The sequence below is a fragment of the Stegostoma tigrinum genome, unplaced genomic scaffold, assembly GCF_030684315.1.
Source record: "Stegostoma tigrinum isolate sSteTig4 unplaced genomic scaffold, sSteTig4.hap1 scaffold_463, whole genome shotgun sequence".
NCBI lineage: Eukaryota > Metazoa > Chordata > Chondrichthyes > Orectolobiformes > Stegostomatidae > Stegostoma > Stegostoma tigrinum.
In genome coordinates this window covers 20746-35000 of record NW_026728391.1, presented here as the reverse complement: position 1 = coordinate 35000, position 14255 = coordinate 20746, and the positions used below count along the sequence as shown (strand labels likewise).

The 14255-nt window shown below is 45.7% G+C and overlaps 1 protein-coding gene across 8 annotated transcripts in view; it reads left to right on the top strand.

Moving 5' to 3' along the window:
- LOC132208548 (utrophin-like) overlaps positions 1-10830 on the top strand; it is a 35222-nt gene extending 24392 nt beyond the window's left edge. For 2 of the 8 annotated variants that reach the window (XM_059644047.1, XM_059644048.1), the window contains exons 3-4: positions 3213-3481; positions 7590-7894. In XM_059644047.1, coding sequence (XP_059500030.1) covers positions 3213-3481; positions 7590-7736 — 416 coding nt within the window. In that variant the 3' untranslated portion in view covers positions 7737-7894. Of the gene's footprint in view, positions 1-3212; positions 3482-7401; positions 7451-7589; positions 7903-8704 lie in introns of those variants that run through there. The other 6 variants (XM_059644045.1, XM_059644046.1, XR_009444668.1 and 3 more) reach the window with 6 other exon arrangements.
- The last annotated feature ends 3425 nt before the right edge of the window (positions 10831-14255 follow it).

The window sequence follows — 14255 nt, the reverse complement described above, 5'->3', positions numbered from 1 at the left end:
GCAATATTCCAAATGAGACCGCACCAGTTTTTTGGACAGTTGCTCTGCATCTCAATCCCACTGCCAATAAAACCTAAAACACCGTAAGCCGCCTTCACAGCACTATCAACCTGGATGGCAATTTTCAGGGATCGACATAGATGGACACCCTCTGCACAGCAACACTACCAAGAATCTTTCCATTGACCCAATATTCTGCCTTCCTATTATTCATCCCAAAGTGAATCACCTCACATTTATCCGCATTGAACTCCATCTGCCACCTTTCCGCCCAATTCTGCAGTTCATCCAAGTCTACCTGTCACCTGCAACATTCTTCCACATTGTCCACCACTCCACCGACTTGAGTGTCATCTGCAAACTTACTAACCGATCTACCAATGCCTCCGTCCAAGTCATTTATAAAAATGACAAACAGCAGTGGTCCCAAAACAGATCCTTGAGACAAACCAGTAGTAACCAGACTCCAGGCTGAATATTTTCTATCAACCACCACTGGTTGCCTCCTTCGCCAAAGCCAGTTTCTAATCCAACCTGCTAAATCTCCCCCAATCCCATGTCTCCATGTTTTCTCCAATAGCCTACCATGTGGAACCTTATCGAAGGCTTTACTGAAGTCCATGTCCACCACGTCAACTGCCCGACCCTCATCCACGTGCTTGGTCACCTTCCAAAATTACTCAATGAGGCTTGTGAGACACGACCTGCCCTTGACAAATCCGTGTTGACTATCTCCCATCAAATTGGTGCTTGCTCGATGATTATAAATCCGATCTCTTATAATCCTTTCCAAAACTTTTCCTGCAACAGACGGAAGGCTCACTGGGTTTATAATTACCTGGGTCATCTCTACTGCCCTCTTTGAACAAGGGCACAACATTTGCAACCCTCCAGCCTTCTGGTACTAAACCTGTAGACACTGAGGATTCAAAGATCAAGGCCAAAGGCTCCGCCACCACCTCCATAGCCTCCCAGAGAATCTGAAAGTTTCGAAGGATGATGCGTTGTATCCGGAGGTTGGTGGGGTGGTACGTCAGGACGAGGGAGACTTTGTTTTGGTTGTTGTCGCGGGGTGGGGTGAGAGGGATTTGTTGCAGGAAATGCTGGAGACACGGTCGAGGGCGTTATCAACCACAGAGCAGGGCAAGTTGTGGTCCTTGAAAAATGAGGACATCTGAGATATACGGGAATAGAATACCTCATCCTGGGAGTGCAGATGCAGAGGCAAAGGAATGGGGAATAGGAGATGAATTGTTGCAGGAATATGGTGGGAGGAGGTGTAATCTTGGTCGCTGTGGGAATTGGTGGAGTTGAAATGGATATTTGTTTCTCAGTGGTTGGACATAGAGTGGTCCAGGTAGGAGAGAGAGGTATCAGAGATTGTCCAGGTTAACTTCAAGTTGGGGAGGAAGGTGTTGGTGAAGTGGATGAACTGTTAGAGCCCCTTGTGGGAACACGAGGCGGTGCCGATACAGTCATCAATGTTACGGAGGAAGAGGTGGGGTTGAGGGCCAGTGTAGGTAGGGAAGAGGGAGCGTTCCATGTAACCGACAAAGAGGCAGGCATAGCTTGGGCCCATTTGGCTACCCTGGCCACCCTCTTTGTCTGTAGGAAGTGGGAAGAATTGAAAGAGAAACTGTTGAGGGTTGTTCAAGGACCGGAACTTGCCCCTCCTCAGTGGTCAAAAACACCCTCGACCGTGTCACCCGCGTTTCCCACAACTCATCCCTCACACCCGCACCCCATAATAACTGCCAAAACAGTGTCCTCGTCGCCCTCACGTACCACCCCACCAACATCCGGATTCAATGCGTCGTCCTCCGACCCTTCTGCCATCCGCAATCCGACCCCACCACCAAAGACATTTTTCCCACCACCCTTAGGTGACCCCCTTATCCGCTCCACACTCCCCTCTAGCACTCCCGACACCCAGCACTTTTCCCTGCATATCCATAAATGTTGTCATCACAACGTTGAAAATTCACTGGTCCCGATACCTCCCCCCTCACCCCCATCCCAGGCCCCAGGAAGAATTTCCTCATCAAACAGATGTTTACCTGCACATCTGCTAATGTGGTAGACTGTATCCACTGTTGCCATTGTGGCCCCCTCTACATCGGGGAAAGCAAACAGAGGTTTGGGGACCGCTTCACCTGTGCTCAGTTTGCACTAAAGAACTGCACCTCCCAGTCGCGAACTGTTTCGACTCTCCCTACCAATCCTCAGGTAACATGTCCATCCTGGGCCTCTTGCAGTGCCACAATGATGCCACCTGAAGGTTGCAGGAGCAGCACCTCATATTGCGCTTGGGAACCCTGCACTCCATGGTATCAATGTGGACTTCACAAGCTTCAAAATCACCCCTCCACCTCCCGCATCCCAAAACCAGCCCACCTATCCCATCCTGCCACCTCAAACCCCACCCCCATTTCCTGCCTCCTACCCTCTTCCCGCCCCGGAGACCTGTTCGTCCTCCCCGGACTGACCTCTCCCCTCCCTACCTCCCCACCTACACTCACCTCTGCTGGCTCCATCCCCACCTCTTTAACTTGTCTGTCTCCTCTCCACCTATCTTCTCCTCTATCCATCTTTGATCCGCCTCCCCCTCTCTCACTATTTATTTCAGAACTCTCTCCCCCTCCCCCTTTTCTGATGAAAGGTCTCGGCCCAACATGTCAGCTTTTGTGCTCCTCAGATGCTGCTTGGCCTGCTGTGTTGATCCAGCTGCACACTTTGTTCTCTCTCCATCTCTTAACAACCTCATTAAGTGAGTTCGAGAGAGAACTATGCAGGGTAGACTTTGGGTTTATCATTCTAACTTGCCAGTCCTGAAAGATGAAAGTTGGTTTGTGTTGGATGTTTGTCTCATAGCTACGAAAGATACACTGAAAGGATTTTTCAAATCTTTTGTTGAGAATTGTACCCATTTAGTCACTAATCCTTTTCCTTTTTTAAAGCTTCCTTGGTAGTGACAAATTTCAAATATCTGCGGAATTTTATTTGGCTTTGTATTGGTTCTTTGTGATTCTCTGTTCATGGCTCCACGACCTGCTAGCTAATTACAGAATTTATCATTGATGTGCTTCAGTCTTATATATCCCAATTTCAGGAGAAAGTCCAGAGAGTCCTTTTAAAGGAAAGGGGTTTAGAAAGAAAATCTATCGATCAAAATCATGAATAGTTGATAAATTATTTGCACTTCATATTTCCAGAACCTACCCCGGAAGAGAGAGCCCAGAGAATTGCCAAAGCTGTCCACAAACAGTCAACAGAAGTGAAGGAAAATTGGGAGCAATTGAAAACCCGTGCGAGCAACTGGCAGAAACAGGTGGAAAAGGCGTTGGAGAAACTTCAAGAACTGCAGAAAGCGCTGGATGATCTTGAGGCTCATGTGATAACAGCTGAGGGGGTCCACACTGATGGGCAACCTGTGGGTGACCTGCTTATTGACTCATTGCAGGATCACATTGATAAAACCACAGTAAGTGCAATTACATTACACTTCACTTATGAACAGATGTAACCAGAATGTTGTATCGAGACGATCAGTAATATGAGTACTTCAGTAATATTGATTGAATGGTTGTTAACTGAATTTGCAAATTAAAACTTAGTTGAGCATGCCTTCTGATGATATCACAACATGAATATCAGTATAATTGAGGATTCTATTAGTCAGTGACATCAGCTGAGTTATCTGCTTGTTGCCATGTTATCAGGGTTAAAGGTAAAGTCTGAGCACGCCATTTGGCGACTCCTTAGAGAGAAACAACTGGTTATGATTTAACCTGAAGATCACCATGCCTCAGTCAAGTAGAGCGGTTGAGGCGAAGACCCTTTGTGGTAAGCTCACTGGTATGGCAATTGAGCCCTCTCTGCAGGGCATCACTCTGCATCACAAACCAACTGAATTTGAATAGAGTTTAGGATTGGAGAGCAATCCATGCAATTATTTTTTTAATGAATGTTTCTCACTGGGACTCTCTCACTGGCAAACATTTTAAAAGCCAGCTCAGCCATACAGGCGAGATCAGTTCCTGATCTCAGCTGAATTTTTTGACCTGGGGTGGGTCAACGTTAGGAGTTCAGTGATTGGAATGAATTCTCATGAAGTTAGCGAGAGGGATAAAACACGTGAATAGATCGATGTTTTGAGAAGAGGATGAGATATGAGCAAAAGTTTAATTGATGTGGAAGACCAGCCACAATCATCATCGACGGTGGAGCAGGCTTGAGCGGCCATGCAACATTGTGCTGCCGCTGTTTGACTTGTTCTGTGGAAAGGAAGGAAAATGGTCCAAGTGTCAAAAATGATGAAGACCGTATCATTCTACAACCTCAAAATTTGATTGTGTTCAGCATATTATCACTCCTGGTACCCTTAAATCCTGGTCTATCATCTCAGCAGCTCGACTCTGCCCATAAGCTGGTTACTTGTGACATTTTTGAGGGATCTTCCCAAGTCTGAAAATCATTTTTGTTTTTGTAGAATCAGAGTTGGCCAGTGTGGAAGGAGGTCGTTTGGCATATCATAGCTCTTTGAAGTAACTCCCCAATTCGTCCTCTCTCTGCTTGGCAATGACTTGAACCACTTATAAAATCTCTTTAATGGAGGGAAACTTTGAAGGCGTCTGAAAGGAGTATTCACGATCCCAGAATACAACTGAGCCTTATTAAGTTGTTAGTTCTGACGATCAAGAGCTTGATGAAAGAGGATTGTTTTAAAAAGTGCCTTAAAAGAGGAAACGTACAGAGGCTAAGAGGTGTAGGAAGTAAGCGAGTTTTGAGAAGATTTGTTGCTCGGGTTGAGGTTCGGGATGTGAGTTTGCTCGCTGAAGGTGTAGGAAGTCTCTTCTTGGGTTTGAAGCCGACACAATTAAATGTTTGGCAACGAGTAGTGGGCCGTTTAAAATCAAGAGTGGGCAAGAGGACATAATTAAACGAGTGCAGATATCCTGAAGTATAGTTGGACTGGTAGAGATTACGAAAATAGCGATAGGCATAGCCAAGGAACGATTTGTGAACAAAAATGAGAATTTAATAAAATTACTGTTAATAGTATCAGTCAGGTAGAAAGTACAGAGAAGAGGATTTGGTTCAAGGTGAGACTCGGGCAGTGGAGTTTTAGACGACGTCAAGTTTTCAATGGGCAAATGTGGGACTCCAACAGGGAATGCATTGGAATTGTCAGGTCCAGAAGTGAAGTAGTTCCAGATGAAGGTTTCACTGCTAATGAGCCAAGACCAGAGACAGGTAGGCAGGATTGAAAAGATGTAAAGAGACAGCTTTAGGGATTGCATGAATGTGTGGTCGGACGTTCATCATGGGATAAACAAGATGCCAAGGTTGTGCTGAGACAAGCGTAATATTACATTGTTGCCAAGGCGGAGTAATGCAATCAGTAGGTAGTGAATAGAGATTGGTGTGGGGACCACAAAGTGGTCTTCCCAGTTTTAAATTGTTATCTCTGTATAGTTGCGCAACTTAATGTTCTGTTCAAAAGGCATTACTGACAAGGAAACAGAAGTTAGCCATTTGTTTACTTGTCAATATATCTTGATTTTCCCACCCTGTTCTCCAATTAATAACACAACATGTGCACTGTACGAACTGAACTGTTCAAACCTTAAAAGGAGATGTTAAAATTGTGGAATATAAAGTTAAATTTATTTCATTGAAAATTTGAATAAATTACATGAAGGTTTGACCAAGACTGCAAGGAATTAGATGGAACACCAGATGAATAAAACAAGCAGTGGTAAGGTGGTATTAGCTGGATGTTCCTGAAGAAAGAGAACGCAGCCAACCTTTCTTCCATCAGGGGGATTAATTGTGTGGTGTCAGACTCAGTCGATTCAATCATTACTTCTGTCTTTACTGTCTGACTGGACTGTGGTTGTAATATTTCCTTTTTTAAACGCTCAAGGTTAGACATACTTCACTTGACATTCTCATTTTATAAATTTTAAGAAGTTGACTTATTGTCAAGTCACGGTAGGATTGAAAACACATTCTCCAAGTGTTTGAAGTCAGAAGTCACATGACACCAGCTTGTCGTCCAACAGGTTCATTTGAAATCACACAAGCTTTTGGAGTGCAGCCCCTTCATCAGGTGCAGTTCGTGAGGTGACCACAGAGAGACACAGCTTATCAGCAGAGAGATCAAAAGATCATAGAATTGGCGTGAGTGGAGTGTCAGATAATAACTCTATACAGGTGACCAAGAGTGTTAGAGGCAAGTAAAGCGTTTATAAAGCCAATGTCAGTGCTGTGTTGTCATGATAATCAGGCAGCGCAACAGGAATGTACAAAAGGTGACATCTCAGGTCAGACTCTGACTTGTAGTTTAGAGGCTTGTGTTCAGAATCTGTCTTAGAGTTTTAACCTTTATTTCAAAAGCAAGAATTTATAAGATACCACACTGACTGTAACTACAAGTTGTGTGTTTCTTCAACAAAATATCTGCAAACAAACAAACATCCTGGATGAAGACTTAGTATCTGACACTCCACTCACACCAGTTGTATGATGTTTTGATCTGTCTGCTTATCAGTTGTGTGTCTGTGTGTTTTCCTCCCTGACCGCACCTGATGAAGGGACTGCATTCCAAAAGCTTGTGTGATTTCAAATAAACCTGTTAGATTACAACCTGATGTCATGTGAGCTCTGACTTTGTCTATCCTAGTCCAACACCAGCACCTCCACATTATAACTGTTTGGAACCAAGTCAGTGCAACAGGTACATATCGAACATTTGACTTCGGAAGAATGCCTAGTACTGAAAAATTTATTAATAACAAAGGATTTCTTCATTGTGCCATCTATCGTAACATGCTGCGTCTCACAGTCATCATGAAAGGATGGCCAGTTGAATTTAGCAGGGCCAAGAACAGTTATGGACATTTTTAGCATGGGAGGAGGCCATTCAACCTATTTTATCTGTCCCAGCTCTCTCCCAGCGCAACAAAATTAATCCTTCTCTTGAACTCATTCCACATATTTCACAGAATTGAAATATATAGGTACATACTTAGGAGTTTTTAACATCAAGTGAGCAGTTCTCGCACTTCACCTTGTCACTAAAAATGGAAAACGTGACTTACAAAGAGTGGGTCTTTATTTTGTTCTGTTTTGATGATGAAGCAGATGCAAGTCAAAGTGCTGGAACTGGCCTCTTGAACTTACCAACTGTTCAACGTGTATAAAATGAATTCTGTGCGCATCTACTAAAAGCAGTTTTATGGAAGGAAAAGGTACCAAAGAAGATTTGGTGTATTGTGCTTGATGCTATGATACGCCAACCTGTGAAAACAGAACTCTACGACTGTGAGTGTTGAGTTCTGAGAGGGGGCTATCTTGTTTGAATTTACATTGCTAAGCCTAGGCCTATTTTCCCAACAGCAAAATTGGTAATCCAGCAAGAAATGGATATTTCTCACATTTGTTGGCTGTAAGTGTCTGTTTAAAGTTTCCTTATATACAGGTGCTTAACCTGCTTTTCCAGTTGGAACATTTGTTGTGCCACTGAAAATTTTTTGAATGGTTTCACCTCCAGTTTTCCTGTTTATACATATTTGGTATTTTTTCAGGGGAAGGACTATCTGCAAAATCTGAGATTGGGTTTTGAAAGACAGCAGCCTTTGTTTTGGAGAGATAATGGGAACTGCAGATGCTGGAGAATGCGAGATAACACCGTGTGGAACTGGATGAAGACAGCAGGCCAAGCAGCATCTTAGGAGCACAGAAGCTGACATTTCGGGCCGAGAACCACCTTCAGAAAATGGGGAGGGGGTGCGGGTTCTGGAATAAATAGGGAGAGAGGGGGAGGCGGATGGACGATGGATGGAGGAGAAGATAGGTGGAGAGGAGAGTATGGGTACGGAGGCAGGGAGGGGATAGGTCAGTCTGGGGAGGCCGGACAGGTCAAGGGAGCGGGATGAGGGGAAATAGGGGTGCGGCATGAGGTGGGAGGGGGGATGGGTGAGAGGAAGAATAGGTGAGGGAGGCAGGGACGAGCTGGGCTGGTTTTGGGATGCAGTGGGAGGACAGGAGATTTGGAAGCTTGTGAAATCCACACTGATACCATTGGGCTGCAGGGTTCCCAAGCAGAATATGAGTTGCTGTTCCTGCAACCTTGGGGTGGCGTCATTATGGCACTGCAGGAGGTCCAGGTTGGACATGTCCTCTCAGGAATGGGAGGGGGAGTTGAAATGGTTCGTGACTGGGAGGTGCAGTTGTTTATTGCAAACTGAGCGTCGGTGTTCTGAAAAGCGGTCCCCAAGCCTCTGCATCGTTTCCCCAATGTAGAGGAAGCCACAACGGGGACAGCGGATGTTTTGGATATTTCTTAAGCATTGATTTTCATTCAGAGTTGGTTCGATTTTGCTGAAGCAATAGACATAACTCACTATGACGTAGACAATGTCAGAGTTAATGTTTCGCGTCCTGTGACCCTTACTCAGATCTCACTCTTCACTGATGCTGCCAGACCTGCTGAGCTTTTCGAGCAACTTCTGCTTTTGTTGCTGATTTACAGTGCCCACAGTTCTTTTGTTTTTTACGACACAGACAAAACTCTATCTCTGCAGGTAGCATGATGCTGTATTCTTCAACTTCCCTGCCTTTTTGTAATATAATATTGTCTGTTTAGGACAGAAGTGGCTTTTTTTGTTTGTTTTAACTTCTGCACATGCTTTCTATGCAGGTTAAAAGTCGACACCTTTTCAGTTCACTGCAGTGCTGCATAATGAAGACTTGGAACATATTTTTTATAAAGTAGAAAATCAGTGTGGTTTGTTTTCCAAAATGTGATGTGTAAGTGCAACACTTAACAGTGTGTTCATCAAACTCTTGTTTCCTTTGATCTTTGTGTTGCAGAAATTTCTAGAATCATTTCATATGTATTTTTCTTGATATATTTTAGCAGCTTTCCTGGAGCAAGTCTGTTTTCCTTCGGATGAGACGACTTTCAGACATACTCCGTTTATTGTGAGATTTAATTGGGGGAAAATGAGGAGGATTTTTATCCACTGAGACACACATGACTTTCTGTTTAAAGCATTGGAAAAAGCATTCTGTTAGGACTGTCATGCTATCTGGTGTTTGTACCAGGCTTCCCAATTAACTGCAAGTGATTCAGGATGCTCATGGATGCCACATGTTATTACAAGAGGAAATGAACATCCAAGTAAGGATTTTATACCACATTTATACATAGCATGGACTATGCAGCATGGATGCAGTGACTGAGTGAAATGGGAAGCAGTGACTGAGTGAAATGGGAAGCAGTGACTGAGTGAAATGGGAAGCAGTGACTGTGGGAAATGGGATGCAGTGACGGAGGGAAATGGGGATGCAGTGAATGAGGGAATAGGGATGCAGTGACTGAGACAAATGGGATGCACTGACAGAGGGAAATGAGATACAGTGCCTCAGTGAAATGCTCACAGCGAATTCCCCCTCCAGTTCAGACCTCGTCACAGTGACTTGCCCCCTCCGTCCTGACCCGCTCACAGCGAATTCCCCCCTCCATCCTCACCCGCTCACAGTGACTAGCCCCTGCAGTCCTGACTTGCTCACAGCGACTTCTCTCTGCAGTCCTGACCCGCTCATTGCGACTTGCCCCTCCGTGCTGACCCGCTCACAGTGGCTTGCCCCCTCACTCTTGACCCGCTCACAGCGACTTGCCCCCTCACTCCTGACCTGCTGTCCATTGAGGAAACGAAGCAGAGGCTTGGGGACCGCTTTGCAGAACACCTCCGCTCGGTTCGCAACAAACACCTGCAGCCTCACAGCACTGGGGGCACAGGTTCAATTCCAGCCTCAGGCAACTGTCTGTGTGGAATTTGCACCTTGTCCCTGTGTCTGTGTGGGTTTCCTCCAGGTGCTCCGGTCTCCTCCCACCGTCCAAAGATGTGCACTGTAGGTGGATTGGCCATGCTAAATTGCCCATAGTGTTCAGGGGCGTGGGTCTGGGTGGGATGCTCCAAGGTTTGGTGTGCACTTGTTGGGCCAAAGGGCCTGTTTCCACACTGTAGGGAATCTAAACAATCCTGTTCCCACATCTCCATGTTATAACCCTGCTGATCACTGCCCACAGAGATGTTTGACAACAAAAGGATAACAATAATATTCAAACCCAGTGCTGGACATGTATTTTAAATGAGTATTTTAAATACACTGAGGCCAGTGTCGATCTCCAATTCAACTTTTATTTGCAAATGAACTGTCTTCAACTTTAGCACTGCCTCATGCAGAGATAGTTACCAGGGTGTCAGCATCTCTGACCCTCACACTTCTTATCTGTCAGCCAGGGCTCCCTGATTTGGGCTGTTAATATGGACCAATCAGGCAACTCATATTCTTTGAGGTCAAACTGGCCGACCTGGTCACAAACCAGTGCAGTGTGTTCATCGAAAATCAAACATGTACCAGAAAGGTAACATTACATACCCGTGTAAAGGAAGGCATGAGGCCAAACTGGGGAGGGAAAGGGAACTGCTTATTGGGGGTGGCCCAGAGAGTGGAAGAAAATCGAATGGGAAGAAGACCGTTTGAGACTGAGGGAGAGAGATGTAATTGCCTGAATCAGGAATTCCATTTGCGAAATGGATTTTTGTGTATACACCATGTTCAGTTTCCCCGATCTTCATCTGTACTCCTCTTTAAATCATTAGTATCTGATATTTCTGTATCATTTCCAAATGTTCTGTCTCTAATGTTATGCTGTTGGAATTGGTTGAACTGCAGAGATATCACTTATTTGCACAAATGCGTTCAGTGAAATGAGCTGCATGCTATATATGTATTATTCTTCCTGATTCTATTATACGCATACAAATTAAAGTTAGTTCCACTTTTGAACAACAAACTGCTTTTAGATGTACGATGTATCTCATTTGCCTGCCACTTATTCTTGTTGATGAGTTGTGTTTCTGTTTTGTGAAGAAATATGAATGAGCTGGAGCACTCATGGCAATGCCCAATGTGGTGATCTTCCAACATTGCAGCTGGAAGGTGGGGCGGGGAGGGGGATGGGTTTCACAAGAACTATTGCAGAGGGAAATGGAGAGACAGGTGATGTATGTGGCAGCACCGACACAGTGAGGAGAATGAAATGCAGCCGGAAGGGGAATCTGGCTGTATTCTCAAAGGCTGAATGGAAGAGGACAGAAAGGATTCACTCAGAGGAAGAGAAGATCAGACTGGACTGATTGTGAAACAGGTAATAATCATTGGCAAGTTACTGATAGGAGGGTGAATCAATCGGGCTCACTTTAAGACTGTTTACAGTTACCATATAGTTCCTGGGAGATGTGTAGATCAGGCCAGGCTCGTACAGAAACGCTTCCCGGAGTAATTAACATGGAGACCCCTCTGGGAAAGAGTGAGGGGTTGGCCGTCCTGCTTCCACTGCTGCTGGTCATGTCCAGGCCAGTCATTCTGGCCAGAGACTTCAGCTGCATCATCGGCACGAATGAACAATATGGAGGGTATGACAGTGAACTGGACTCGACGTCCAGATTTCTGATGGAAACGGTTAAAGTTGCGAAGCTGCATAACATCTTCAGCACCCCTGCAGACTGAGCATCGAGTAGAAACGCCTGGTCATAGCCAGACGGGTCTATACACCCATTGGATAGATTTCCTGTTTGCGCCCACACGTCCTCGATCATATCCATTGAAGTCAAGCCGTTGTTCTTCTCTGACTACTGCCTCCTGCTGGCTGACTGTCACCTACAGGATGGCCAGTGGGCTGGCAAGGGGACATGGAAGCTGAATGTGAAACTGTTGACCCCAGATAAATCAGGAAGAAGCTCAAAAGAGAGCACACAGGTTGGAGAACGATGAAGACCCTTTTTGCACTCGGTGGGAGGCAGTCAAAGGGAATACCAAGAAGCTCTTTGTCCTGAAAAGTGTTCAGAAGGTGAGAGAGAGTTGGGCAAAACTGTTCAAACTCCAGAAACCCATGCAAAACCGACTCTTACTACAGACAATTGGGTCACTGTCACGGAGCAGCCCCAGGAGGTGTCGAGGCAGCAAGCCTCACTCTCTGCCTTGGAGGCCTCCAAGATAATCTTGCGGTTCAGGGTCTGCACTGTGGACCAAGAGAGAATAACAGTCAGAGACAGACAGCACTGAAACAGACCGTTTGGTCCAACTTGTTCATGCTGACTCGATGTCTTAAATAAATGTAGTCCCATTTGCCAGCATTTGGCCCATATCCCTCCAAACTCTTCCTATTCATTTTCCCATTCAGATGGCTTTTAAATGTTGAAATTGTACCAGCTTCCAGGCCCCTCTCTTGCAGCTCATTTCATACATACACCACCCTCTGCATGAAAATAATGTACCTTAAATCCCTTTTAGATCTTGCCCCTCTCACTTTAAACCTATGCCCTCCAGTTATGGCCTATCCCACCCCAGGGCACAGGCAATGTCTATAAATCCTATCCATGCCTCTCACGCTGTTACTCGTCTCCATCAGGTCATCCCTCAGCCTTTGATGCTCCAGGGAAAATAGCCCCAGTCTGTTCACCCTCATCCTTTAGCTTTAACCCTCCAACCCAGTCACCATCCTTGTGAATCTTTTCTGAAACCTTTCCGGTTTCACAACATCTTTCCGACAGCACGGAGACTGGAATTAGATACAGTATTCCAATGGAGGCCTAATCAGTGTCCTTTAAAGCTGCATGTGACCTGATGAGATGTGTTCACGTTCCTTCTTGAAGATGCTAAAGGAGAGCTCTGTGCTCCGCAGCCTCAAGGATGAACATAGCTCGATAAGTTTGTCTCAATCTGACATCCTGAAGCTCAGCAAATCCTTTTAAGCCAGTCCCTATGACACTATGCCCACAGACAGTGCCGTGACTCCCAGTCATTCCTGTCCTCGATCCTGGGGGTCTTCGACAACACCACGCAGGAGAGCCTGGACCGACCATTAAATAAGGCCATGCTCGGTGTGAGACTGTTTTGTGTCCCTGTATAATTACTGGAGGTGTGTCAGTGAGGTGAGGGCAATTGTCAGACCGTTTACAGTCAAGTCGGACTTCCTGTGAGTTGTGCGAATGAGGCCAGGGCCACTGTGAGACCATTTACAGTCACCGCATCATGACGCGGAAGCGTGTAGATGCTGCCAGGCTCCCTGTCAGTAACCAGGTGGTGTGTCCACGAGGCATAACTGGGATGCACTAAAAGCTTGGGGCATAACTGGGACGATGGGGCTGCTGCTGCCGAGGCACAGTCGGGAAGGACCACTGTCTGAGGTTTTCCTGCTGAAGGTAAATGAGGGTCCATTCAGTTATCGGACCCTCCCCGTGTCTCACATGTATGTAAATATTTTTGTTGTATGTCTGAGAGAGGTCTTTGGTTCATTGGGTGGAGCCAAAGTCCAATGCTTTATTTGTTTATTTGATACGCAGCTGGACAGAACGCAACTGCAGTTGTGACATTGTACATATACAAAAGAGATTTCTTGCGAAAAAGGTGTATTTTTCAAATCAGAAATGTGACTGGGAGGAGTGTGGATGAGCCCAGGCTCACTGTGGGTCTGGTTACGGTCACCACATTGTCTCTAAGATGTGTGTATATGAGGCATGGCTGGCTGTGAGACTGTGAAAAATCTCTAATTAATAAGAGTTTGTTTCTTCAATTATTTGTTGGATGTGTGTGTCACTGACTGGTCCAGCATTTATTGCCCATCCCTAATTGCCCTGGAGATGTTGGTGGTGAGCTGCCTTCTCGAACCGCTGCAGTTCGCCTGCTGTGGGTTGCCCCCACAGTGCCATGAGGGAGGGAATTCCCATCTTTTGAAGAGTCGCAGTGAAGGATTCCGGATATATTTCTAAATCAGAATCACGAGTGGCTTGGAGTGGGATTGAAGGAGGTGTTCCCATGTACTTGATGCCCTTGTCGTTCGAGATGGAAGCTGTCATGGGTTTGGAAGGGACTGCATGAGGAGCTTTGGCGAATTTCTGCCATGCATCTTGTAGATCGTACACAGTGCTGCTGAGGCCGCTCATCATTGGTGGTGGAGGGAGTGGATGATTGTCGATATCGTGTCAGTCAACTGGGCTGCTTTGTCCTGGATGGAGTCAAGCTTCTTGCATGTTGTTACAGCTGCGGCCATCCTGGTAAATGGGGAGCGTTCCATCACAGTCCTGACTTATGCCTTGTAGACAGTGGACACGTTCTGGGGAATCAGGAGGTGGGTTAGTCGCCGCAGCATTCCTCACCACTGACCTGCTCTTGTAGTC